Raw genomic sequence first — 27,690 nt, 5'->3', positions numbered from 1 at the left:
GAATTAATGACACATGACTGGCAGGTAGGCAGTTATTTGTTTTTGTTTTGGGGGATAGGGGGAGCACAACTCTTAGGGCCACAAAATATGAGAATAATACAGAAATTATAAGAAAAACTTCATAAAAAGATCATGACAATCTCAAAATACCAGCGAGTATGGAAAGCCCCCTCTATACACATGCCTACGATACAATGCTTCTACAAATATTTAAAAATTCCATACCTCTCCATCTTCAAGGGGGTGTATCTTGGAGAATTCAGACGTACAAGTGACTTCTGTATCAGATGAGAAGGCAGTCAGTGCACTTTTTGGCTCGATGCCATATCTAGAGAGAATATTGAAAATTACAATTACTAGTAACATATTAGAAAGTCGGAAAGGGGATATTCCTTAGAGAGTAAATATACACACTGGTCCGAGAAGCAAGGGGGGTTAGCCCTTTTGAGTACAAAGATAAAATTGAAGGTGAGGTTAATAGTTTAGTTTTTAAAACCACATCCGTTACTACTCCACAACCTCATCCCCAGCCATTACTACTGGGTTCAAGTCTATGTAAGAATAAGAGAAAAAAGTAGATGAAATGTGAAATCGGAAAGTGAAATGAATGTGAAATGACAGCAAGTCAAGTTTATGTCGATGAAAATTTGCATTCGAAACGATACTAGAAAATACACAAGAGCACATATATTTAAGATACAAAAAAACACATGATATAGAACATGAAATCCATCCTTAAAGTAAAAAGACCAAAGCATGAAAAAATATATTAACTATGATATTTAACAAATGACGTATATAATAAAGTAAAAATAAGGTGTATAGTAAAACACAAATAGTACACAATATATAGTAAACAATTAATAAATTAAATGTCATTTACTTACAAGATACAAATATGATATATTAAATAAATAATAATCAAAAAATTTTGAATTAAATAAATTCATACAATAAAGAACAAGACGGTTAAAGAAACATGTTTAGAAAATGAGTGAATAAAGCTGTTTTTGTACCTACAGGATTTTGCTAAAATTCTTTCAACTCAAGGCGGAGAAGATTTTACTTTTTTCAGCAACAGGCTTTTGGAATTATCCGGATTAGTGAAGATTAGTTATATTGGCGGGCTGTATTTTACCAGCTTCTCGAAATATATAACCTAGTGTAAACTCTAGATTTGAATTTACGGATACTCCTTGTAATTTCCTTCAAGTCTACAATTGGCAGGCTGCTATTTCTTTTTCTTCTGTGTCATGATCAGCAAAACCAAAATACAACAGAGTTTAATGACCCAGGATAATGACCCAGGATTAATTAAACCCAGTTTAATGACCCAGGATTTGCTTCTGCTGCAGCAGAAGCAAAACCGAGGAAAAATCCCACTCCAAATTTCACCATTCAGTGTTTTTCTGACGAGATATTCCCTTTTACTTATTATTTACTGAAAAAAAAAAAAAAAAAAAAAAAAATACGCAAGGTTCCCGTTGGATCTCTGAGTCATTCCAAAATAAAAATTAAACCGAATCCATGTTTTGCTTGACTCGATTTAAGCTTTAGCTTTGCTCACAGTGGGGTTAACTGGGAGGGCAGAAAGAGCTTGTACTACCTATTTTTTACCCCTATATTTGAAAAGCACCATTTTGGGGGATACTTTCATGAAAATGCTTATTTTTGGTATTTTCCTTGAAAAATAACAAATTTGTAAACCCTAAATATTGTCTTACATTTTGCCCCCCCCCCCCCCCAAAAAAATCCGTAAACACACGCTAGTGTCTGCTTGACTCGACCCGAGATCTCAAATTCAAGGTAAGTTACTTGTCATGTTAAGACACAATCCAATAGATGGCACTCGATCTGAAGACTTGATTCAAGTTTACCGTATACATGACGATCCCTAAATTTGGTTGAACAAATCCTAGTAAAAAAGGTTCTTTTAAACTACACCATTACAAAAAAAAAAAAAAAATAATAAAATTAAAAAAAAGATTATGCAGTTCATATTATATAGAACAGCCTACTTCTGCCTATTACACAGTCTAGTTGTCAGTTCAAGTAAGCCACAACAAGAAAGGAGTATCATCTACTCATTTAGATAAACCGTCAACATTCTGGGTCATACCTTGACGAGGGGGAGAGCCAAGTTTGAGCCGTGACCTCCTGAGTTGGGATATATTGTATAAAAAGCATGTGCACTTTAGTTATTTTATGACTAAAAAAATTGAAGTGACTCATACAACATATCTGAGCCCCCCCCCCCAACAAAAATGAATTGACCCCTAGAAATACGGCCATCATCCTTTCGACACAACAACTATATTTGCATGCAGGAACGCATTTAAAAATGTTGGTACTACTGACTTTAGTTTACTAAAATACATGTTATTTCCAATACTTTATCAAATTAAATATGAACTAATGCAGGGGCTCCAAATTGGCCATGCCAAAGGACAGACCTGGAGTGAGTTTATCTTATTTTCAAGGCTTAGTGCCAACCTTAACTGCAAATACGGTGCACCTAGATGTATAGGAAAGATCAAGGCCGTGTCCAGGGGGGGAGGGGTTACCTGGTTTGACCCCCCCCCCAAAAAATGTTTGTTTGACTCGTAAAAACGTAACTAAAATGGAGATAAACAAATTTTGTATGCGTTTTTTGAGGTTTTTTATGTAACCCCGCCACCTACAAAAAAAATTAGTACCCCCCCCCCAAACAAAAATCCTGGATGCACTTCTGGGAAAGATCCACCTATTATTTATCTAGAGGATTCCATGGTATTCAGGTAACAGCTGCCCTTTTAGGGCATTTCACCCTCAAACTCAAAGTACATATTCTAACCCCCTCTTCTCCCCTACGGTCATACACGTCTGTGCGAAATGTAAAAATATTTAAAGGCACAATGTCTTAAGCATGAACATGCACACTATTTATTTAGGGCAGACCACATTCCGTTGGGAGGCGATTTCTTATTTTATTTTTGAGGCTTAATGCTAACCACAACTGCACATACGGTGTACGGGAAGGGTCCACCTATAATTTGTTCAGAAGATTCCATGATATTGAGGTAACAGATGCCCTTTTTGGGCATTTCACCCACACAATCGAAGTACATATTCTACCCCCCCCCCCATCTCCCCTAAGATCATGAGCATCTGTACAAATCGTAAAGATTCTTCAAGGCACCGTGTCTTAAGCATGAGCATGCATACTATTTATTTAGGGCAGACCCTATTCCGTTAGGAGGGGACAATTTAGACTAAATCTATTTGAAAAATATGAGGAACCAAGAGACAAATAAGAAAAAATCAATTTTTGGAGGAGTAAGGGCGTGAAGCCCTTTAAAACCTCTGTAGCAGCCTCCTGGTTGCTTGTAGGCCTTACCAAAGAAATAGATCTGTGGTTTCCCACTTCTGTACCGTGGCTTTTGACACTATGTATTAAGTAAGTTGGTACCATCCCATTACATGGGCCTCTCGGCTTAATCACTATAGACTCGGCAATGAAAAAACCCGTTTTGACGTCTTAACTGTTACAGAGCAGGCAATGATAGCAAGGTTTTCATTGCGTATACGATATTAAACTGTGGTTTTTTGGAGTTTAGGGGAGGAAAAAGGTACCTAGGTTAGGTTACGTATTTAATATATGCAACGCTTTACCCCCCCCCCCCCTAATATGCAAATATATAGCCCAAATTTGTTTCTAAACTATTATACATTCATCCTATCTTATTTTATTTCACTAGCATTAACCAAACTTGACTTTTTAGAGAGGCCCGCATAATGGGATAGTACCGGCAAGTTTTATTTTATATTTTCCATATAATTTAATTTTACTTTGATCGAAGTTGTGCTATCCCCCCCCCCCCCAACTGAAAAAATCACAATACCTCGCGAGTGCCTGTTCAGTATATGGCTTGTGATCAAAAATGTGTCTACTTACCTGGATATACACTCTTCATCTGTGATTGCATAGTACTGCCAAGGTTTATAGTTAACGTCATCCAGCGATCTTTCTAGAATCCAATTCCCCGGTCTAGGCGATATTGCAGACTTGACAATGATGTAAGTAACTTGGAATACCTTAAAAAGTAAAGATAATATAATAGAAATTAAAAGTACATACACAGCATAAGGATATACACACTATTTATTTGAGATGTCTAGACAGAAATGAGCTCCTATGCCCTTTTGCACAAATCTGGTATTATGTCCATGGCCAAAGTCAAATCTAGGGAGGATGTTAGGGGGATTTGAAACTCACCCCACCCCCCTCGTAATGTTTGTCCAACTCGTGAAAACGGAAGAAAAAAGCATATAAATTAATTTTTAATATGTTTTTAAAGTTTTTTGTTCAAAATCCCCCCGAAAAATATGACCCCCCGAACAAAAATCCTGGATACGGCCCAGTGACTAAAAGATAAAAATATCGGAAGTTAAAGTGCGAAGAGGGATATACGTAGGGTGGAGATTTAAGGCTTCTGAAATAGGCCCAGAAAATATTCCGACTTTTATTTTTTTCAAATAAATTCTTATAAAAGGTAAACAAAACGGACTTTGCAGTTCCTTCCGATGGTCCTGATCTCCATTTAATGACCCTGCAGCCAGGAAGTTTGAGGCCAGTCAGCATGTGCTTTCGCACACCCTTCCTGCAGGCCTACCCCTTCCCCAGATGTCTCCAGGTACCCATTTAGAGTTGGGTTGACTCTGGCTGAGCTTACAGAGTGACAGCACTGACCCCCATTCCAAACCAAATATATATATATATATATATATATATATATATATATATATATATATATATATATATATATATATATATATATATATATATATATATATATATATATATATATATATATATATATATATATATATATATATATATATATATATATATACCTAATAATTATACTTTTCTGACCCCCTTCGAAAATCACTTTTTGGGTGGGTGTCAAATTACGCACCCAGTTACAGGTGTACTCTTCTACTTCTTAGGGATGGTAGATTAGGGGATATTCCTAGGAGGGAATAAATAATACAAAAAGTCTCGGAATTAATCTCTTAGGATCCTTTACTCCCTCTGTACCCCGGAAATACCTGTGTCGAGGCATGTTCGTAATAATTGTAATTCAATGACGAAAGAAGATATGGTTGGCAGAAACAGAAGCACAACCAAATACGGTATCAAAACCAAACTCATAGCAAAGATCTTAGAACAATTGGGATCCGCCCTTGGTTCAAATCACAAGATAGGTATGTTGAGACTATCGTATTTTATGCATCATATAAATTTTTTAACGAAATGGGCTGAAGGAAGGAATCCCAAAATGACTGGGAAGCGGTATAAGCTATTCACTAAAATTAATTGTCATAGTCATGTTGCATTTCAACTGCCGTTTGCAGTTATGGTATCCCGCCCAAACGAATCTATGGTTAATGAACCGACATTAGTCTGTAATTAAAGACCATTAGTTCAAAATGTTAAATAGTATCTGCATACCTATATATAAGGGGTTCCAAACTTTATCTGATAGTTGTAAACAACTTTCGGCCGACTTCTTTTTCTTCTAACCTTGCTTCTTTCTGCTATAAACCAGAAGCTGAATCTATGTCATAGACTAGCCAACCCAGAAGCTGCCAACCCATATCTTTCCTATAGTGACGTAAACATAGGGAGGGGGAAGGTTACAGCCTGCCCCCTCAAGATCCAAAATTTTCCCGAGTTTATGGGCATTTTGAATTAGAATTATCAAAAAAATTATTTTTTGATTATTGCCCCCTCACCCAGAAAATATTCTTGTGCATATGTCTGATTTCCTACCCTAATTTCTATCCCTAAATTTTCAGATTCCGATGAAATAATTTGGGTAATTGTGAGACCAAAAGTAATAGTACTTGGAAGATAAATCAATTTGCTTTGATTATTACAGTTTTTATAACCTCGGCAATAATACAGAAGCTCTTTCAAAAATTACATAGTAGTACCCATTTAGTTGTTTGAAAATATCAAAGCGGCGGTATTTTCCTTATGAAGGATGCTAACGTTTTAAAATAAAATTCCTTTTGCAGTTACTTAAAACAAATACTTTATTTACCCCAAACTTACACCCTACTTCAAACCACCAACGACAACACCAAGAAATTCTATCAGGGGACAAGTTTCCAAGGGGCAATATTGAATCATTAGGTGTGGTAGTAATAAGTTGAAGGATTTTAATTGCGTTAACTGAGAATAAAAATTTCGTTAAAATGAAATCGACTTATTTTGAAAAGATCGAGGGACAAAAAGGGTATCTATACAGTGGTCTTGATCTCCATGTGAAATTGTTTGTTTTCTTTTTTTTGGCCAGGGGGATTCCCCATCCTAGTTTCCCCCCACGCATCGAACAGAGAATACCTTATTCACTTCATGGACAGCTTGGAGCAACCTTTCTAGGAGTAGGCCAACAAATATCGTTTAATTTCACTACCCAAAGCGCATTAATTCATAAGCATTTAAATGAATTTCAAGTTGAACAATTGCGAATTGAGATCATTGTAGTCTATCTTTTATTTTCCGTTGTTTTTGGGTTTTTTAGTATTTTTGGGTTCTAGTAGAATCTAAGCAATTATTTACTTCTACATTTACTCCACTGTTCTTATGATTTAAAATGGTGTTCCTCAGGGAGCACTGTTAGGCCCCACATTTTTCCTAGTAATGATAAAAACTTCAGTACTGAGTTTTCAAATAGATGAAAAATCGCTGATAATTTAGTTGCCTTAAAGATATGTTAAAGAAAATTTAAATTTTGGTCCAGTAGATATCCTAAAACAAATATCCAATGACGCCACAGTCAATCCACTGATAAATGAACCGACAGTCAATCCTTAAAAGTCCATAGTTTCCACATAATTGTGTTGATTCAATTTCAAATGATCCGAAGTGGGAATAGCATATTAATGACATTTTACGACATACGAATGTTAAAATATTGTTCTTTAGACTGTTATAAATTCAAGTGTCCCTAAACTCAATGTTGGCTGAAATTGGGCACACCTGTTCTACATGGCCTCTCCAAAGAGCTAAAATTTTAATTATTTAAAACAATTTTGAGTATACAAGCCCTTTAACATTCAGAGCTGTGGAATAAAATAAAAAAAAAACAACGACATCAAGTACCTCGATTTTGATCAATATGTATATACCGATATCTATATATAGTATATTCCGATTATTTGATTTTACTTCTTAATTCGAAAAATTGTTAACGTATGGAAGAGTAGCAATTTTAGGCCTCATAGTCTGAGGGGGCAAGGTATACAACAGGGGCGTAGAAATACAAAATAAAACGAATTTAATATCAGATTTCAGAAAAAATTGGGGCAACAGGCCTAGAACCGCCATTGGTCTGGAACTTTAAAGTCCTTTTTTTTGGGTAAACAGCAAATTTGGCTCACTCAAAGCTCTGATTGCCACTCGGAAATATAATATCGCTGCTATAACCCCTAAAGGTCGTTTTTAATGATATTTTCACATTACCAAAAACTATCTTATGCATTATTCTCAAAGGATATCATTAGGACAATGTGTGTTAAATCACACATTGATTCTTCTTAGCCAAACTGCCCCATTTGATCCTCCCTTTGATTTTATATTAGCAAATTATTTTGACGATTATCTTTAAAGTTTCAAAACGTCTGTTAGGACCTTTCGCCGTTGCAACGACGGGATTATCTTGTCTTGGTTTGTAACCCCTCGTCAATACACGGATAAGGCTAGGTTAAAATCCCAGTCGTATCTACCAACTGTTGAAAGGGCTTGGTGTATGCCATTTTTACTGGAGGTATCTATACTCAATTGAGCATTTTGAAGATATTTCAAATGGCTTTACTATAATTATGTTGTTTGTTCTCGTGGTCAACTAATAGCTACTTTCCAGTAAAATTACAGGCTTTAGGCTACCCCTTTGGTGTTTAAAGCTATAACTTTCAACCCTCTATCATTTCATATTTTTAATGGGATTTATTTTGAAATAAATCTTGAATATACTAGAAATTAAAAAATTTAGTAATATATTAATAAATTATTATTATTTATAAATGTTATTGTTTATACTATTTTAAAATAATAATTATTATTTATATATAAAATATAAATATTAAAATAATAGAATAATATTATATTATGAAATTTTATTATATTAATAAATATTATCAATATATAATAATTATCGAATATATTAGAGATTAAAAATATTTTTAGTGACATATATAAAAATATTAAAAATTAAAAATAGTTTTAATGAGAGCTTGGCTGTAAAAGCTAAATCAAAACTATCATAATCGTAAGTAACATTTAAGTTTTTCTTTCGGAAGGTGAGGGGAGGGACCTCCCTCGCGGTATTTCTCTGATCACCAATTCAGTAGCTTCGAGCCAGCCCTGGCCCTAACGCAGAAGATCGAGCGTTAAATAAGTTCTAAGACCACACTGGTGCGGTATTATAGACAAAAAATGAAAAATCGTAGATAAGGCTGTATCCTGGGGGGTAGGGGATATGACCCCCCCCCCCAAAAAAAAAACCCTCCCGGAATAAATTCTGGATACGGCCCTGGTTGTGGACAAAAAATCTCAATGAGAAAAATTTTGAACCAGTGACACGGAAATAACAAAATTATTGAATTTTTAATTAAATTATTAAATAACATAATAAAAAATAAAAAATTAATCAATAAAAAATTAATGAAAATTAATAAAATTAATAAAAAATTAAATTATTACAAAATTAAATTATTAAATAACATAATAATTTATGAATGGCTAATTTCACGTGCTTCTTTTTTGGGTCACCTTCTCAGGTGAATCCCATTTTCGTTTCTTTTTTAAACCTTATGTGTTTACTTCTTTTTGAAGGTTACTTTTTATCATTATTTTCAGTATTAAAGACGACTTGACGGTGGTCCTTGCCGAAATATATAATTTATTTCAATTGTCATATTTCCCAGGCTCGTGCTTTCCTCGTTGAAGTTCTCTTTTTTCTTCCTGTATTTATTTCATCAATTCAACGTCAGTCAACTTATTTTCAATACGTCTTACATTGAAAACCTGCCTTAAAAAGGTACATTGGTCGAACGATATACAGCCTCAAAGAGACGACGTTTGAGCGTATTTGTCTATGTTACGTTGAAAGACCGAAATCTGATGAATGTCGACATTTACCGGTGAAAGTCCGAAATAAGAATATTTAACAAACATTTTGGACATGCATCAAGTGACTATGTGTTTGTTGACATTGTTGACATGTCAACAAACAAAATGTATGTTGACATTTTGGACATGCATCAAGTGACTCAGTTTGTTGACATTGTTTGTGACTATGTGTTTGTTGACTAATGGTGAATGTTGAGCATTTGTGAGATTTATATTTCTGAGATTCTAACCTAATTTCTAACCCATTTATCAGATTCAGAACCTAACCTGTCACCATCAAACCTTGCATAAGACTGACAAAGCTGACTGGTCAACAAACACATAGCTGCTTGGTGTATGCCCGAAATATTTGTTAAACACCCTTGTTTCGGAATTTCACCAGTGAATGTCGACATTCACCAGATTTCCTTCTTTCACCGTAACATCTACATGTCATATGTTTTTGTTTTATTAATGTTTAATATGTTAACATTTATTTATATTTTATACGTTTATTGGTGCAATATTAATGGGGGAATGACACTTGAAGGATTTTTTACAGAAACTTGGTAATTAATAGACATCAAGCAAAATAAATTTCGTGTTTAAAATTTAAAACTTTCCACAAAGTGTTTATTTCAGAATACCGAACAAAAAACGTATAGCTGAAGGCTCTAATGGCTTATAAAGCACTAGCTAAAAATAAGTGTAAATGAAATCCAACACTTTATCAACTGTAAAGTTTTATTTTTACCATTTGTTTCTACTGGCGGTTTTAGGCCTCATAATCTGGAGGGAGGAGGCAAGGTCCACCACAGGAGTTAAAAAATTTAAAATAAAAGGAGTTTGATGTCAGATTTCAAAAAAACTTTGGGGCAGCTGAAAACCCTGCCCAGGCCAAGAACCTCTACTGTTTGACTTGCCACAATTGCCAATAACTGCATGTGAAAGCCAACTCTTTACCATCCGGAAATTCTTATTTTTAACATTCGAATTGCAAACTATATTGCCTTAATATATTAATATTTATATTTTATATGATAACAATGATTAATAATGATAAGTATTGTTAGATATAAATAATATAGCATAATACATTTATATCAAATATAATGTCCTATATAAAATATTAATAACAAAATGACATGTACAATATTTTACAGATAGGTCATAATAACTATAGGTGAAGCAAAATAAATGCCATTTTTAATTTTTAAAGTTTCCACTTTGGGTTTATTTCCGAAGACCACACAAAAAAAGACACCACTAAAGACTAATGGCTTATAAAGTACAAGATAAAAATAAGTGCATATGAAAGCCAACACTTTACCAACCATAAAGTGTTATTTTTACAATTTGAATTGCCAAAATGTCTTTTTGCCGAGAGTGAAATTATCCAAGATGTATAATTATGCACAAATAATTCATTCTTGTTTTGTTTACGTCTTAATTACTGCAAAAATTAAACTTTGGATAATTAGTGGGTTTGTTTCCACTAACACAACAATGATCTTTCAGAGAACAATAAAGGTTAGAGTCAGAGAAAATAGGTATATTAATTTTGCGCTTTGACATGGGATTAACAGGACTTCCATTGATTACATAACAATATCCCAAAATTGGCTTGCAAAAGTTCCCAAAGTTTGAACTAATTCTAAATGCTATTATATTATAATTATATCAAACATAATAGTAATTAAATATAGTTATATTAAATAGGATATACATATACATAAATTATATTAATTAAATATAAATATAAAATTAAACAATTATATTAAATATAACAGTAATTCATTAAATATAGTATGGATTAAATATAATTATACAATATAATATATTGAATATAATATTTTATACATATATGATTATGTTAAATTTTATTGTAATTTTTCATGTATATGCTTTTCCAAAGATTTAAAGCTCAGGACCGAAATTTACAAAACCTTGGAAAAAATCCTGACGGGTTAAGGCCCTGGGGTTTTGGGAATAAAAAATACCGAGCGCCACCGACAGTATGGTATTACTAAGTAATGCCAGAGAAATTTAAAACAAGCAAGCAAACTGAGTAAAATTCGACGTAATTAAAATTTTCATTTTATTTGAATTCTTTGGGTCCAACCTACAAAAATATTTCTGAAAGCAGGCAGATTCTTAAGTTGTCAAATCTATTTTTTATTTTTTTTTTTATTATGAAGAAGAAGAAGTTAGTGTTATCTAAAGCGTGGTTGAAGAAAATAAGGAAAAGGAAAAATGTGCACAAATACTATTTGCGCTGTAATAGCGTGAGTTTTTTTTTATTATCTTCAGTTCTATATAAAATAAAAGAATTAAATTTTAAAGAAGTTTTATAACATTTATGCTACATAATATCATACAATAATATTAATACTATAGAAAATCAAAAATTATTATATAATAATAAGAGAAATATAATACTTTTACGATATATAAAGTAAAAGTAAAGTATAAATTAATGAAATAAAGAGATTTGGACTAAGGATGGACCAAGAAAATGTGGGTGGTTTGAGTGTTGATAATAGCTCTGGAATTTCATATTGCACCCTCCTCAATAAAATGCCGCATAAATGAAATGAAATGAAATACAATGAAATGTAAAAGAGAAATTAAGTGATCGTATTCGAAAACTTTCCATATCTGCCTAATTTACCATTAAATGATTATAATTTTTATTTGAGTACCAGGGACATCCGAAGGCCGCTGACTCCCCGCCGTCAGGAGTGCATCTCAGAACGCCAAGGGTGCCAAACAGTTCTGCCAAGCATGGCACAGCAACCAAAACATATGACACAGTTACACCACACTTGGCAAACTCCCCTTGGTGTACATAATGTATGAGAGAGAGGCCCCTCGTGGACACCATTGTAAATTCTAAGAAGTTCTAAGTAAATATTGAGGTAAATATGTTCGAAAAAGTGGTGAAAGCAGGCAGATTCTTTAATTTTCAGATCTGTTCCTGGATCATAAAGAAGTTTGGGCTAGGTTAATCTTGGCTAACATAGTGTGGTTTAAAAAAAAGCAAAGAAAAAATGTACACATATTTACCTACTGCACCCTATTTGAAGAAGTGACTTTTATCTTCAGTTTGAAGAAAGTAAAAGAAAAAAAGAGACATAACTAATATTCGTCTTTACTAGTGTAGGCCAACTACTAATACTACTACCAGAAAAGAATCATCGTAACACCAAGGGGCCTGAGAACAACACAGCTGTGCACACTCCTCATCCGCTCCCATTCTGCTCGAATCTTAACTCTTTACTCTCTTTAATGAAGTTCCTACACCCTCTAAGTTAATTCTGGTGACTGTTTTCCTTCTCATTACTACTACTACTACTAACAACTCATCGCAGCACCAAGCCACCTGAGGCCAACACAGCTACGCACGCTCCTCCTCCACCCCAATCTATTCAAAGCCTCCCTTTTTACACCCGCCCACGAAATTCCCATTTCCTTTAAATCTTTCTTTATGACGTCCTCCCAACCCAGACAGGGACGACCTGCTTTCCGTTTAGCCCTAGATGGTTGGCCGAAAAGAACAATCTTCGGCAATCTGTCATCCTTCATCCGAACAACATGCCCTAACCACCTCAACCTTTCTTTCATTATAGACCTAGAAAGCGGTATTGAACCACATTTTTCGTATAGCCTATTGTTTGAAATACGGTCAGTCAGCCGGGTACCCAGAACAATCCTTAAGCAATTTCTCTGGAAAACATCTAGCAAATCTTCATCCGCTTTTCGGAGCGTCCATGCTTCAGAGCCATATTTGACCACTGTCATCACTGTAGCTTCTAAGATTCTAATCTTGGTTTGCAGACCTATCTTCCTATTCTTCCAGACTTTTTTTAACTGTGAAAAAACACCCTGAGCCTTGGCTATTCTATTTTGAACATCTTCACTGCTCCCACCATCTTTACTAATAATACTACCAAGGTAAGTGAAACTGCCCACCTGATCAATCTTTTCATTACCCAACGTCACCTTTTCATCTTCACTTATTCCTAGCCTTAGTGACTTGGTCTTCCTAACATTAATTTTCAAACCAATACTAGCACCCTGAACTCGCAAAGCCTCTAAAACTTCATTCATTTTGCTCACACTTTCATCTAGGATGCTTAAATCATCAGCATAATCCAAGTCCAGGAGACTTTTTCCTCCCCATTTGATTCCGTGGTCTCCCATTGCCTTTCCTGTGCTCCTTAAAACAAAGTCCATCAAAATAATCCATATAGAAGGGGATAGAACACAACCCTTCTTAACTCCAGATTTATTACAAAACCAGCAGCTAACCTCATTTCCTACTTTAACCGCAGCGGTGTCTAATCACCTTAATGTACTTGTCTGGTATACCATACAAGGATACAACCTTTACTAAAGCTTCTCTATCAACAGAATCGAATGCTTGCTCATAATCTATAAAACTGAGGACCAAAGGTGTTTGAAAACTTGAGCACTTCTCAATTATTAGCCTAAGAGTGAAAATTTGGTCAACACATCCTCTACCTTTTTTAAAACCGCACTGTTCTTCTCTTAAAACTTTGTCTACGGCATCTCTCAGTCTAAAAAGTATTATATTACTAAGTAATTTGCTACCTCCATAGACCAGACTCATGCCCCGATAATTACCACACTCACTTTTATCACCTTTCTTATAAAGTGGCTTAATTAAGGTTTTCCTAAAATCGTTAGGTACTTCCCCTTTTCAAAAATCATATTCATAATCTTCAATAACTTATTTCTAACCTCAGAGCCACCATATTTAAGAAACTCATTTACTACCCTATCAGCACCTGGAGCCTTATTATTCTTTAATCCTTTTAGTACTGTTGCTAATTCCTCCTCACAAAACAAATCTTCCTTCACATCCAAGATATCACAAACTTTTTCATTTTCCTCTATGTTTTTTCCTGCAACTCTATCTCGGTTAAGCAAATTCTCAAAATGTTCGGCCCATCTCGCTTTAGCTTTTGTCTTATCGCTAATTGCAACCCCATTCCTATCTTTAACTGGGACAAGTCCGGATTGACTACTACCTCTCAATTTGCTAACTTGCCAGTACAATACTTTACTATTATGCCGTCTAGCTGCATCTTCTAAATCCTCGGCAATTTTATCCATGGCCTCCACTTCACACCTCCTTTGTTCATATTTCAATGCTTTCTCCACTTTCTTTACATTTCTTTTGTTTTCATATGATCTATCACTCAGATAATTCTTGTACAAGTCCTTTCTCCTTTCTATTAAACTTAAAGATTTTTCATTAATATTCTTAGCTGTAGTCCTAGCTTTCTTCCCTCAGACACATTCAGCAACTTCACAAATTGTTTTTCTAAAATTATTCCAACCATCTTCCGCATTATCAAATTTTAAACTCTGAAGTTTAGTATTCAGCTGTTTCTGGAAAGTTCCTCTCAAATTCTCATCTTGAAGTATGCTAACATCATAGCTTCCTGGGAGGTAATTACCCTTCTGATATTTCAGCTTTATGTTAACCCTAGACACTACTAGATGGTGATATTTACTCTTAACATACATAGCAGCACTCTTATACATCCTAGTATTTTGTATTGATCCTGCCAGTCTTCAATTTACAATAACGTAATCAATAGGGTTTGCTGTCTTAGCATCACGTGAATACCACGTTAACTTATGGGCAATTTTATGACCAAACATTGTATTGGTTATAACTAGATTGTTATACCTACGAAATTGCAAAAGTCTGTATCCATTACCGTTTTCTTTTCCTACACCAAATTTACCTAAGCTGGGATACTATCTATCCTTATTTCTACCAACCTGGGCGTTAAAATCTCCCAGCAATAACATCATATTTCTACCTGGGACCTTGTCTATTTGCTCCTGTAACTGTAAGTAGAATTAATCTGAGTCACTAGTATCTACATAAGTCGGTTCTACAGGGGCGTATACTACTATAACTGATACCTTGAACTTTCTAGTCATAAAATGAGCAATTAGTATTCTATTATTAATTCCTTCCCAACCTAAACAAGACTTAGCAGCTTCATTATTCATCACGATCCTTACTCCCTGTCTATGTAACCTATACTTCTTTTCTGAGTAAATAAATTCTATATCACCTAATTTCATGCTTCCTACCCCTGTAATATCAGTTTCTGAAATTCCTAGGAGGTCCAGTTTGAATCGTCTGAATTCGTCAGTCAAAATTTCGATACGATAGTTATTTTTTAATGTCGTAACATTCCATGTTCCGATTTTCATGTTCTTTAAATCGTTGAAATTATTTTGGCCTAAGAAAAAGCAATGATCCTGGATACCAGTGCAGGACGGGGATCACATATCTTCTAAAGTCTACACCGAAGTGCTTAAGCCAGCTTAGAACTGGACAGCAAGAAGTCCCTGGGACCTCCATGAATGGAGTCTTTATGCAATCGTGGGCCCATCTTGGTCACAACATGGTTTTCAGCGCTTGGCGATGCTCTTCTATCAACAAGAGTCGAAATCCTGCACAGACAATCTCAAGCCTATTACCTCCGACTCATTATATATTCATGCCTACAAATATTATGCTACTACGGGGAGGCAACCCGTAATAGATAAATTAGCTAGGAAGAGGTTTTTCAGCCCAAAGACGCCCATCAAAACATACCAATCCCAGAAGAATTGTCCATTAGTCAGAATCCCGTGCGAATGCTGTGTCTGTTACTAGGCTATAATTTCCTCGAGGGGCGCCACTCCTCAAGTGGGAATAGAGTTGACCGCAAGGTCCCCAGTCTTGCAGGTACCCCAAAAGGGTCAAGGAAACCCTTTGCAGAGGCCGTTGTCCATAGATCTGGATCTTACGCCCTGCCGTAGTTGTCCTCCTCTAGAGGATCCTCTCGCGATGGTGTTCTGCATCACCATGCAATTTAACCCATTGCTGGGAGAAGGTTTTCAACTCATGGAACTTGTGGATAAACAAGTGGGCCCTTTTGAGCATACATTTGAGGGGCCTTCTTCCTCCTCCGCCTGTATTTATGACCCCGGGCAAGGGTGCCCAAGATTCTATTATGGACCCCCAGGGACAAGGTCCCCCCTTGGTCCATGCCTCCTATGGAGGTACCCTACATATCTGTAGACCGTTCCCCTATCGCTACCTGGGGACATGCTGAATGGCCTGGGGGAGGCCAGATAAACGGATCACTTTTGTTTTGCAAAGGCAATAACTCAGTGACATATTTAACCTACTACTTTCCTTCTCATTAGCTCCTCATTCATCCCATTCTGCTCGAATCTTAAATCTTTACTCCCTTTCATAAAGTTCCTACACCATCTAAGTTGAATCAGGTGACTATTTTCCTTCTCATTAGCTCCTCATTCATCCCAATCTGATCGAATCTTAACTGTTTACTCCCTGTCATGAAGTTCCTACACCATCTAAGTTGAAACTGATGACTGTTTTCCTTCTCATTATCTCGTCATTCATCCCAATCTGATTGAATATTAACACTTTATTCCCTCTCATGAAGTTCCTACACGACCTAAGTTGGAACTGGTGACTGTTTTCCTTCGCATTAGCTCCTCATTCATCCCAATCTGATCGAATCTTAAATGTTTACTCCCTTTCATGAAGTTCCTACACCCTATAAGTTGAATCTGGTGACTGTTTTCCTTCTCATTAGCTCCTCATTCATCCCAATCTGATCGAATCTTAAATCTTTACTCCCTTTCATGAAGTTCCTACACCATCTAAGTTTAATCTGGTGACTGTTTTCCTTCTCATTAGCTCCTTATTCATCCCAATCTGATCGAATCTTAACTCTTTACTCCCTTTCATAAAGTTCCTACACAATCTAAGTTGAATCTGGTGACTGTTTTCCTTCTCATTATCTCGTCATTCATCCCAATCTGATTGAATATTAACACTTTATTCCCTCTCATGAAGTTCCTACACCACCTAATTTGAAACTGGTGACTGTTTTCCTTCTTATTAGCTCCTCATTCATCCCATTCTGCTCGAATCTTAAATCTTTACTTCCTTTCATGAAGTTCCTACACCATCTAAGTTGAATCAGGTGACTATTTTCCTTCCCATTAGCTCCTTATTCATCCCAATCTGATCAAACCTTAACTGTTTACTCCCTTTCATGAAGTTCCTACATCATCTAAGTTGAATCTGGTGACTGTTTTCCTTCTCAGTATCTCGTCATTCATCCCAATCTGATTGAATATTAACACTTTATTCCCTCTCATTAAGTTCCTACACCACTTGGAACTGGTGACTGTTTTCCTTCTCATTAGCTCCTCATTCATCCCATTCTGCTCGAATCTTAAATCTTTACTTCCTTTCAAGAAGTTCCTACACCATCTAAAGTTGAATCAGTTGACTATTTTCCTTCTAATTAGCTCCTCCTTCATCCCATTCTGATCGAATCTTAACTTTTTACTCCCTTTCATGAAGTTCCTACATCATCTAAGTTGAATCTGGTGACTGTTTTCCTTCTCATTATCTCGTCATTCATCCCAATCTGATTGAATATTAACACTTTATTCCCTCTCATGAATTTCCTATACCACCTAAGTTGAAACTGGTGACTGTTTTCCTTCTCATTAGCTCCTCATTCATCCCATTCTGCTCGAATCTTAAATCTTTACTTCCTTTCATGAAGTTCCTACACCATCTAAGTTGAATCAGGTGACTATTTTCCTTCTCATTAGCTCCTCATTCATCCCAATCTGATCAAACCTTAACTGTTTACTCCCTTTCATGAAGTTCCTACATCATCTAAGTTGAATCTGGTGACTGTTTTCCTTCTCAGTATCTCGTCATTCATCCCAATCTGATTGAATATTAACACTTTATTCCCTCTCATGAAGTTCCTACACCACTTGGAACTGGTGACTGTTTTCCTTCTCATTAGCTCCTCATTCATCCCATTCTGCTCGAATCTTAAATCTTTACTTCCTTTCAAGAAGTTCCTACACCATCTAAAGTTGAATCAGATGAATATTTTCCTTCTAATTAGATCCTCCTTCATCCCATTCTGATCGAATCTTAACTTTTTACTCCCTTTCATGAAGTTCCTACATCATCTAAGTTGAATCTGGTGACTGTTTTCCTTCTCATTATCTCGTCATTCATCCCAATCTGATTGAATATTAACACTTTATTCCCTCTCATGAATTTCCTATACCACCTAAGTTGAAACTGGTGACTGTTTTCCTTCTCATTAGCTCCTCATTCATCCCATTCTGCTCGAATCTTAAATCTTTACTTCCTTTCATGAAGTTCCTACACCATCTAAGTTGAATCAGGTGACTATTTTCCTTCTCATTAGCTCCTCATTCATCCCAATCTGATTGAATATTAACACGTTATTCCCCCTCATGAAGTTCCTACACGACCTAAGTTGGAACTGGTGACTATTTTCCTTCGCATTAGCTCCTCATTCATCCCAATCTGATCGAATCTTAACTGTTTACTCCCTTTCATGAAGTTCCTACACCCTATAAGTTGAATCTGGTGACTGTTTTCCTTCTCATTAGCTCCTCATTCATCCCAATCTGATCGAATATTAACTGTTTACTCCCTTTCATGAAGTTCCTACACCATCTAAGTTGAATCTGGTGACTGTTTTCCTTCTCATTAGTTCCTCATTCATCCAATTCTGCTCGAATCTTAAATCTTTACTTCCTTTCATGAAGTTCTTACACCATCTAAGTTGAATCTGGTGAATGTTTTCCTTCTCATTAGCTCCTCATTCATCCCAATCTGATCGAATCTTAACTGTTTACTCCCTTTCATGAAGTTCCTACAGCATCTAAGTAGAATCTGGTGACTGTTTTCCTTCTCATTACCTCCTTATTCATCCCAATCTGATCGAATCCTAACTGTTTACTCCCTTTCATGACGTTCCTACATCCTCTAAGTTGGATCTGGTGACTGTTTTCCTTCTCATTAGCTGTTCATTCATCCCAATCTGTTAGAATCTTAACTCTTTACTCCCTTTCATGAAGTTCCTACATAATATCAGTTGAATCTAGTGACTTTTTTCCTTCTCATTAGCTCCTCATTCATCCCAATCTGATCGAATCTTAACTGTTTACTCCCTTTCACGAAGTTCCTACACCATCTAAGTTGAATCTAGTGACTGTTTTCCTTCTCATTAGCTCCTCATTCATCCCAATCTGATTGAATCTTAACTGTTTACTCCCTTTCCCGAAGTTCCTACATCATCTAAGTTGAATCTGGTGACTGTTTTCCTTCTCATTAGCTCCTCATTCATTCCAATCTGATCGAATCTTAACTCTTTACTCCCTTTCATAAGTTTCTACACCATCTAAGTAGAATCTGGTGACTGTTTTGTTAACCATGTTGATGACGATTTAATAGTGTGCTCGTCGCCACCACGACCATAATCTTTAAGAACGTGATTTCTCTCTTAAATAACCGAGTAATAGAATGAGTCATGCTATGTAATGGTTACTTTGTCCATATTTTAGGAGTGACACCAATTTCGGAAGCAGAAAATTGAGGGTATATGAGAAATATAAATACAAGATCATAGCTACACATAGGAAGTAATGTAGACTTGATATAATGTCTGGTCATCCTTCAAAGATATAACCAAGAGGTAAAGGTCTCGATTGTGTCTCCGTGATCACAAGGTAGTGTGATCATTGTGATCCTATCTTTATAAGTTTACGACTGTATTGAAGCTGACGATAGAACAGTTTGTGCTGTAACACAATGATTCACCTAGTGACCTTCAATTGAACTAAGTTTAGGATATCAAACTCTGATTCTTTTCCCATTTAAAAGGTCTTGCTAGAAGTTCTTCTAATAGTAAGCGATCCGTCAAGTAACCTGAAGAATGTTCTTATTATACCAGATGATCTGTCAAGTAACTTGACTCAGCTCGATCAAGAAGCTAACAGCATCACTAAATTGTTTATTCTTAATATGACCTTATTCTGGAGCTCCATCCTAAATCGGTGGTCTCGGTTCAAGCCATTGTCAATTGTGTGGTGAAGTTTAATAATGGCATACAATGAAAAAGAAACAGTTCTGGCAATTAGAGGGAACAAAAACAGAGTGGGTGTCATCATAACAGATGCCACTCAGTACAGGGCAGACGTTGCAGTATTTGTAGCTGGGTGGAGATGAGACAATCGGTGTCTTTGCAACACAATCCAAATGCATAATGTACCTCAGTGTTTGAGAACAACACAGCTGTGCACGCTCCTCATCCGCTCCCATTCTGCTCGAATTTTTACTCTTTACTCTCTTTCATGAAGTTCCTACACCTGCTAAGTTGATTCTGGTGACTGTTTTCCTTCCCATTAGCTCCTCATCCATCCCAATCAGCTCGAATCTTAGATCTTTACTCCCTTTCATGAAGTTCCTACACCAGTTAAATCCGGCGACTGTTTTCCTTCTCATTAGCTCCTCATTCATCCCAATCTGCTCGAATCTTAACTCTTTACTCCCTTTCATAAGTTTCTACACCATCTAAGTAGAATCTGGTGACTGTTTTGTTAACCATGTTGATGACGATTTAATAGTGTGCTCGTCGCCACCACGACCATAATCTTTAAAAACGTGATTTCTTTGTCAAATAACCGAGTAATAGAATGAGTCCTGCTATGTAATGGTTACTTTGTCCATATTTTAGGAGTGACACCAATTTCGGAGGCAGAAAATTGAGGGTATATGAGATATATAAATACAAGACCATAGCTACACATAGGAAGTAATGCAGACTTGATATAATGTCTGCTCATCCTTCAAAGATATAACCAAGAGGTAAAGGTCTCGATTGTGTCTCCGTGATCACAAGGTAGTGTGATCATTGTGATCCTATCTTTATAAGTTTACGACTGTATTGAAGCTGACGATAGAACAGTTTGTGCTGTAACACAATGATTCACCTAGTGACATTCAATTGAACTAAGTTTAGGATATCAAACTCTGATTCTTTTCCCATTTAAAAGGCCTTGCTAGAAGTTCTTCTAATAGTAAGCGATCCGTCAAGTAACCTGAAGAATGTTCTTATTATACCAGATGATCTGTCAAGTAACTTGACTCAGCTCGATCAAGAAGCCAAGAGCATCACTAAATTGTTTATTCTTAATATGACCTTATTCTGGAGCTCCATCCTAAATCGGTGGTCTCGGTTCAAGCCATCGTCAATTGTGTGGTGAAGTTTAATAATGACATACAATGAAAAAGAAACAGTTCTGGCAATTAGAGGGAACAAAAACAGAGTGGTTGTCATCATAACAGATGCCACTCAGTACATCGCGGACGTTGCAGTATTTGTAGCTGGGTGGAGATGAGACAATCGGTGTCTTTGCAACACAATCCAAATGCATAATGTACCTCAGTGTTTGAGAACAACACAGCTGTGCACGCTTCTCATCCGCTCCCATTCTGCTCGAATTTTTACTCTTTACTCTCTTTCATGAAGTTCCTACACCTGCTAAGTTGATTCTGGTGACTGTTTTCCTTCCCATTAGCTCCTCATCCATCCCAATCTGCTCGAATCTTAGATCTTTACTCCCTTTCATGAAGTTCCTACACCAGTTGAATCCGGCGACTGTTTTCCTTCTCATTAGCTCCTCATTCATCCCAATCTGCTGGAATCTTAACTCTTTACTTCCTTTCATAAAGTTCCTGCACCATCTAAGTTGAATCTGGTGACTGTTTCCTTCTCATTAGCTCCTCATTCATCCCAATCTGCTCAAATTTTCAATCTTTATTACCTTTCATGAAGGTCCTACACCATCTAAGCTGAATCTGGTGACTGTTTTCCTTCTCAATAGCTCCTCATTCATCCCAATCTGCTCAAATCTTAAATCTTTATTCCCTTTCATGAAGTTCTTAAACCATCTAAGTTGAACCTGGTGACTGTTTTCCTTCTCATTAGCTCCTCATTCATCCCAATCTGTTCAAATCTTAAATCTTTACTCCCTTTCATGAAGTTCTTAAACCATCTAAGTTGAATCTGGTGACTGTTTTCCTTCTCATTAGCTCCTCATTCATCCCAATCTGATCGAATCTTAACGGTTTACTCCCTTTCATGAAGTTCCTACACCATCTAAGTTGAATCTTGTGACTGTTTTCCTTCTCATTAGCACCTCATTCATCCCAATCTGCTCAAAACTTAACCCTTTACTCCCTTTTATGAAGTTCTTACACCATTTAAGTTGAATCTGGTGACTTTTTTCCTTCTCATTAGCTGTTTTTATCTTTATTTCTATGTCCTTTGGGTTAGACCCACTGAACAGAATAACTAAATACTCTTAAAATTTTTTATTCCAATATATTTTACATCCACAAGATTGTGCAATGTGACACAAATGGACTAATCTATGAAGATAATGTGTTCATATATTTTATAAAATAGGTTCGATTTGCCTGTTGGAGGACAACTCCCCACACGAAGTGTCAAGGAGAATACAAAAGTATCAAGAATCAAGGCTGTAACCAGTTTTTGTGTTCAGGGAGGGAGAGGGCTATCAAAAGAATTCTTGTTGAGGGACTAAAATTTTTGTTACCTAATTCTTTTTTGGAAAGATAGTGTTTTAACCTGCAGTTTTTAGACCAAGATGCGAATCAGAGAAGTATTTGGGCCGGGAGAGTCGGTAAACCCCCTAGATATGACCCTGGCTCTGTCGTGAAAAAGCGACGATTGATAATTAAAAAAGACTGCGGTGAAGACCAGCGGTGACCATGTTGATGACGATTTAATAATTTGCTCGTCACCACCACGACCATAATCTTTAAAAACGTGATTACTTTGTCAAATAACCGAGTAAGAGTTAGTCGTGCTACTTAATGGTTACTTTGTCCATATTTTAGGAGTGACACCAGTTTCGGAGGCAGAAAATTGAGAGTATATGAGACATATAAATACAAGATCATAGCTACACACAGGAAGTAATGTAAACTTGATATAATGTCTGCTCATCCTTCAAAGATATAACCAAGAGGTAAAGGGCTCGATTTTGTCTCCGTGATCACAAGGTAGTGTGATCATTGTGATCCTATCTTTATAAGTTTACGACTGTATTGAAGCTGACGATAGAACAGTTTGTGCTGTAACACGATGATCCACCTAGTGACCGTAGTTTAGTATTAGTATTGTATTGAACGTAGTTAGTATTGAACGTAGTTTAGGAGGTCACACTCTTATTCTTTCCCCATTTAAAAGGCCTTGCTAGAAGTTCTTCTAATAGTAAGTGATCCGTCAAGTAACTTGACTCGATCAAGAAGCCAGCAGCATCCCTAAATTGTTTATTCTTCATATAGATAATTTCGGATATATTCTTCATATGACTTTATTCTGGAGATCCATGTCCTCAATCGGTGGGTTCGGTTTAAGCCATCATCAACCGTGTGGTTAAGTTTAAAAATGATATACAATGAAACAGGGGCGGATCCAGGATTTTTTTAGGGGGGGATAGGTTGATCCGATAAACGTGCGTTAGGAGGAAGTTTAATTAACGCACACTTGCGTTAATTAAGTAAATTATACTACTTTAGACTATGTTAGGGGGGCGCGCCCCCCTCGCCCCTCCCCTGGATCCACCACTGCAATGAAAAAGAAACAGTGCTGGGAATTAAAGGGAACAAAAAGAGGCTGGGTGTCATCATAAAAGATGCCACTCAATACAGGGCGGACGTTGTAGTATTTGGGCGGAGATGAGACAGTCGGTGTCTTTGCAACACAATCCAAATGCATAATACACCTCTTTTTTTCATAAGAATGATGGGAGTGTCTCTTGTCACAGAAACAACATCTATAATAAACGAACTGTTTTTGTTCATACATCTTGAGTATTAGTCACAATAGGTGAAAACGAATAACTAAACTATTTGAGGCAGTTGAATTCACATTACTGTCAACAGGTTTAAAGTGAAAATTATAGTCAGGGTATTTAATGTTTTATCTATTATGAAAATATGCAAATAATTTATGAAGTAAAAAGCAGTCAGCTATTAATTATCCTCTTTAAATAAACCCTAATTACCCATGTTTTGATGATATATATGACATAGTATCCATTCTATATTAATGGTGAAACATACATAAGATCATACACCCAATACAAATCTGATTTCGCAATTTATTATTATGCAAGAAAACGTTAGAACGCACAAACGAGCAGAATTTCAGCTAATGAAGAGCAGAAAAGACTGCAAATATTTTGGCCAACGTCCTCATCGGTCAAAAATGGGTCATTCGTCTTCAATGCAAAAAAAAAAAACAAAAACCCAAATAGATTGAAATATGCAAAACGAATTAAAAAGGCAAACTTAAAAAATAAATAAAAAGCGACACATAATAACGAAGAGAGACAATTGGTATCCGCAGCTAGGGATTAAGGGGAGATTCACGGCAAGGCCGTATCGCAGGGGGGGGTTACCCGGTTTGAACCCCCCCCCCCCCACGAAATTTTTGACCGAGTCGAAAATTAGTAAAACCTAGTTAAAAATCAGTAACATTAGTCGAAAACTGAGTCAAAAATTAGTAAAACCCCCCCCCCCCCAAAAAAAATCCTGGATCCGCCCTTGAATCACGGACACCAAAGTTCTTGTATATGTGTCTGTCTGGCACGAATTTAAATATATACCTGTTAAATTTATTTAACGAATTTAAATATATACCTGTTAATATATTATCCGTTCATTTATTAAGTATATATACCGTTAAATATATACCAGTTGGAAAAACGGGTATAATATTTCAAACAATGACAGTAGACAATAACTATAAGAAAAAAGAAATTTAATATTAAAAAAAAGTTTGTTTTGTATGGTTCTTGTCCATTGTCATTGTTTAAAACATTATATCCGATTTCTATTTTTTCATTTGTTTAAATTTGTAAATGGTAAGGCAGTTTGGCTTAAGAAATTTTTGTTAATGTATTTGGCAAGGGTTATAACTTGAAATATCATTGCAAAAATATAGTTCTCTAGGTAAGGCCATATCTATATGGGAGGGGTTGGGAGTTTGAACCCATCCCCTACGGAAATTTTGTCTGACTCGTAAAAAGGTAACAAAAGTGCGTACAAACAAATTTCCAGTGTTTTTTCTTTGTATTTTTGTAGTCTCCCCTCCCTAGAAAAATCCTAGCTACGACCTTGGTTGTAGGATTCATGGCATGTAAGCATGTGTGCACGAATTAGAATGTACAAGTACGAATTTAGTCCCAAAAATACAATTTCAAAAAATAATGTAAGAACTAGGCAAACCGTGTAGAAAATGTGAAACATTTATACGATAACGCGCAAAATCTCCATTCATTAGAGGGGCAGCAGGGCTGTATCCAAGATTTAGTTGAGGGAGGGGGGTCACAGAAATAAAGATGTTGTTTATATGCATTTTGTTACGCTTTTACGAGTTGAGCAAACATTTCGGGGGGAGGGGTCAACCCCACTGGATTAGGCCTTGAGGACAGCACATGCCAGGTATTCTCCCAGTGTACATGCCTAGTAACATGCTCATATATGAAAACTTCTGCTAAATCTAATTAAATGATTTTCTGGTTTAGAAAGTCACGTTGAAGGAAACAACCCAACAAAAAATATTCAGGATTTTATTGAAAACACATAAACAAAAGTTTTTTTGTGTCAACATGAGGAATTTTTGAATAGAAGAGCCTAAAATTTTTCGTTTTAATAATTAAGTAGATATATCTTCGAAACATTAATATACTTTTCATAGATCCATAATTCGCAGTCAATAGCAGCAAGAAAAGTCAATCACAATAAGTCGATAGCCACTACTAACATAAAAATTCATTTTAATTTCCTATGAGGTTTACATTTTAATGAATCACACTAAACTTTATTTGATACTTAATTTAAATGAGGTATAGTAATGAATAGTGATGAAGTTAGCCTTAGAGGCGATAAAATTGGTATACTGAACTAAGCTATGACAATACATAAAATACTTGAAGATCAAGTATTTTCTGAACTGTTTCTAGGGGCCCCTGATTAGGAGCCCTTGAGAGAAACAGCGAATCTAAAGTTAGAATGCCAAATAGAAATTGCGGTAAAAATTGGCCTATACATTGCTGAAATTTTTACAAGCTTTGGCTAATCTTTTCCTACCCCCATAAACAGCACATGAAGTCAGCCCTGAGGCACATGATCAAGACATTGTTCATCTATATTCATTTTAAAGTCTGTTAAAACTGAATTTATGCCTCTCATAGTGATAACATAGCTAGGACTTATGGAAGGATCTATTAGTCTAATCCTATGCAAATCCTCTCCGCCCCCATGGATTGCATCAGTGACCATAAAAATGTACATTGAATCAATCAAGCCATTTTTTAAACTAAGCCAAAACTTCATTTATGCCTGTCATATCGAAAGGATAGCTCAGATTCACGGATGAGTCGATTAGTCCTACACCTACGCAAATCCTTTCCACCCCCCATAGATTGCAGACGATGTCAATCTAGACCATAAAAATAGGCATTAAATCAATCAAGCCATTTTTTGCACTGAGTCAAAACTTCATTTATGCCTCTCATAGTGAGAACGTATCTAGGACTTCTGGAAAGATCAAGTTGCCCCACTGTTTTACCTATACTAAAATTGCGATATCACCATACCAATCAATTTCATTGGGCGTTTACATCTCCGAATATCAAACGTATTAATTTGGGCGGCTACGGAATAAGATTCTGCGGTGTAAAATAATAATTTTAAATATTACAATTCGCTCCACGTTGATACTAGAAACAAAAGGCCTAGACACCCCGCTTATTACAGGATAAAAATTACCATCACATTTTAAAACAACTTTGTCCAAGACATTTTACTTCGACATTCAATTATTCAACGGAAATTTTATCTATAATCAGGGTTGTATCCAGGATTAAGTATTTCGTGGGGGTTTTACAGAAGGATTTTTTTTCGGGGGAGGAAGGGGGATACAAAAAAAAAATTTAAAAAGCACATAAAAAATTTGTTTATATTCGTTTTTGTTACGTTTCTACGAGTTGGACATACATTAAGGTGGGGTGGGGGAGGTGTCTACCCCCTAACCACCCCCCTGGATACGGACTTGTCTATAATTGAGCTATGGGTTTTTCTATATTAAATTACAACTTCTGAAAAAATATTTTGTATGAAGATGATCGAAGACCAGATACGTACTCATGGGACGAGAGCTTTGGAGTCCATAGGCTCCCCCAAAATCCTAATTTTTACGAGTTTCTCGGCGCTTCTTATTCATTTTGTCAATTTTTCTTGTTATCCCGCTGAATAAAAAAATATACGCACGTGCTTGCCTCGGACACTCACAAAAATGAAAAACCACCTCCCAACTATTCCAAAAATGAGACCACCTCCCGGCTACTTCAAAAATGAGACAACATCCCAGTTACTCCATAAAATGACAACTCCTTCCGACTACTCCAAAATTTAGACAATCTCCCCACTACTCCAAAAATGAGACCCCCCCTAAACCTCTATTTGAAGAGTGGAGCATTACGGCAAGTCAAGTCCAGATCTCTGTAGATACAAA

At 36.1% G+C, this 27,690-nt stretch overlaps 1 protein-coding gene across 1 annotated transcript in view; it reads right to left on the bottom strand.

The window, feature by feature from the left end:
- The window catches only part of wb (wing blister), a 470,816-nt gene that overhangs the window by 346,572 nt on the left and 96,554 nt on the right, over window positions 1-27,690 (bottom strand). The window contains exons 5-6 of the mRNA XM_089102573.1: window positions 3,935-4,074; window positions 226-328 (exon numbers count right to left, since the gene is read on the bottom strand). Of these exons, the coding sequence (XP_088958699.1) occupies window positions 226-328; window positions 3,935-4,074 (243 nt within the window). The remainder of the gene's footprint in view (window positions 1-225; window positions 329-3,934; window positions 4,075-27,690) is intronic.

The sequence above is a fragment of the Artemia sp. Qi Xiang Cuo genome, chromosome 16 (assembly GCF_049724085.1).
Source record: "Artemia sp. Qi Xiang Cuo chromosome 16, ASM4972408v1, whole genome shotgun sequence".
NCBI classification, from domain to species: Eukaryota; Metazoa; Arthropoda; class Branchiopoda; order Anostraca; family Artemiidae; genus Artemia; species Artemia sp. Qi Xiang Cuo.
This window is presented reverse-complemented; position numbering and strand designations above follow the sequence as displayed.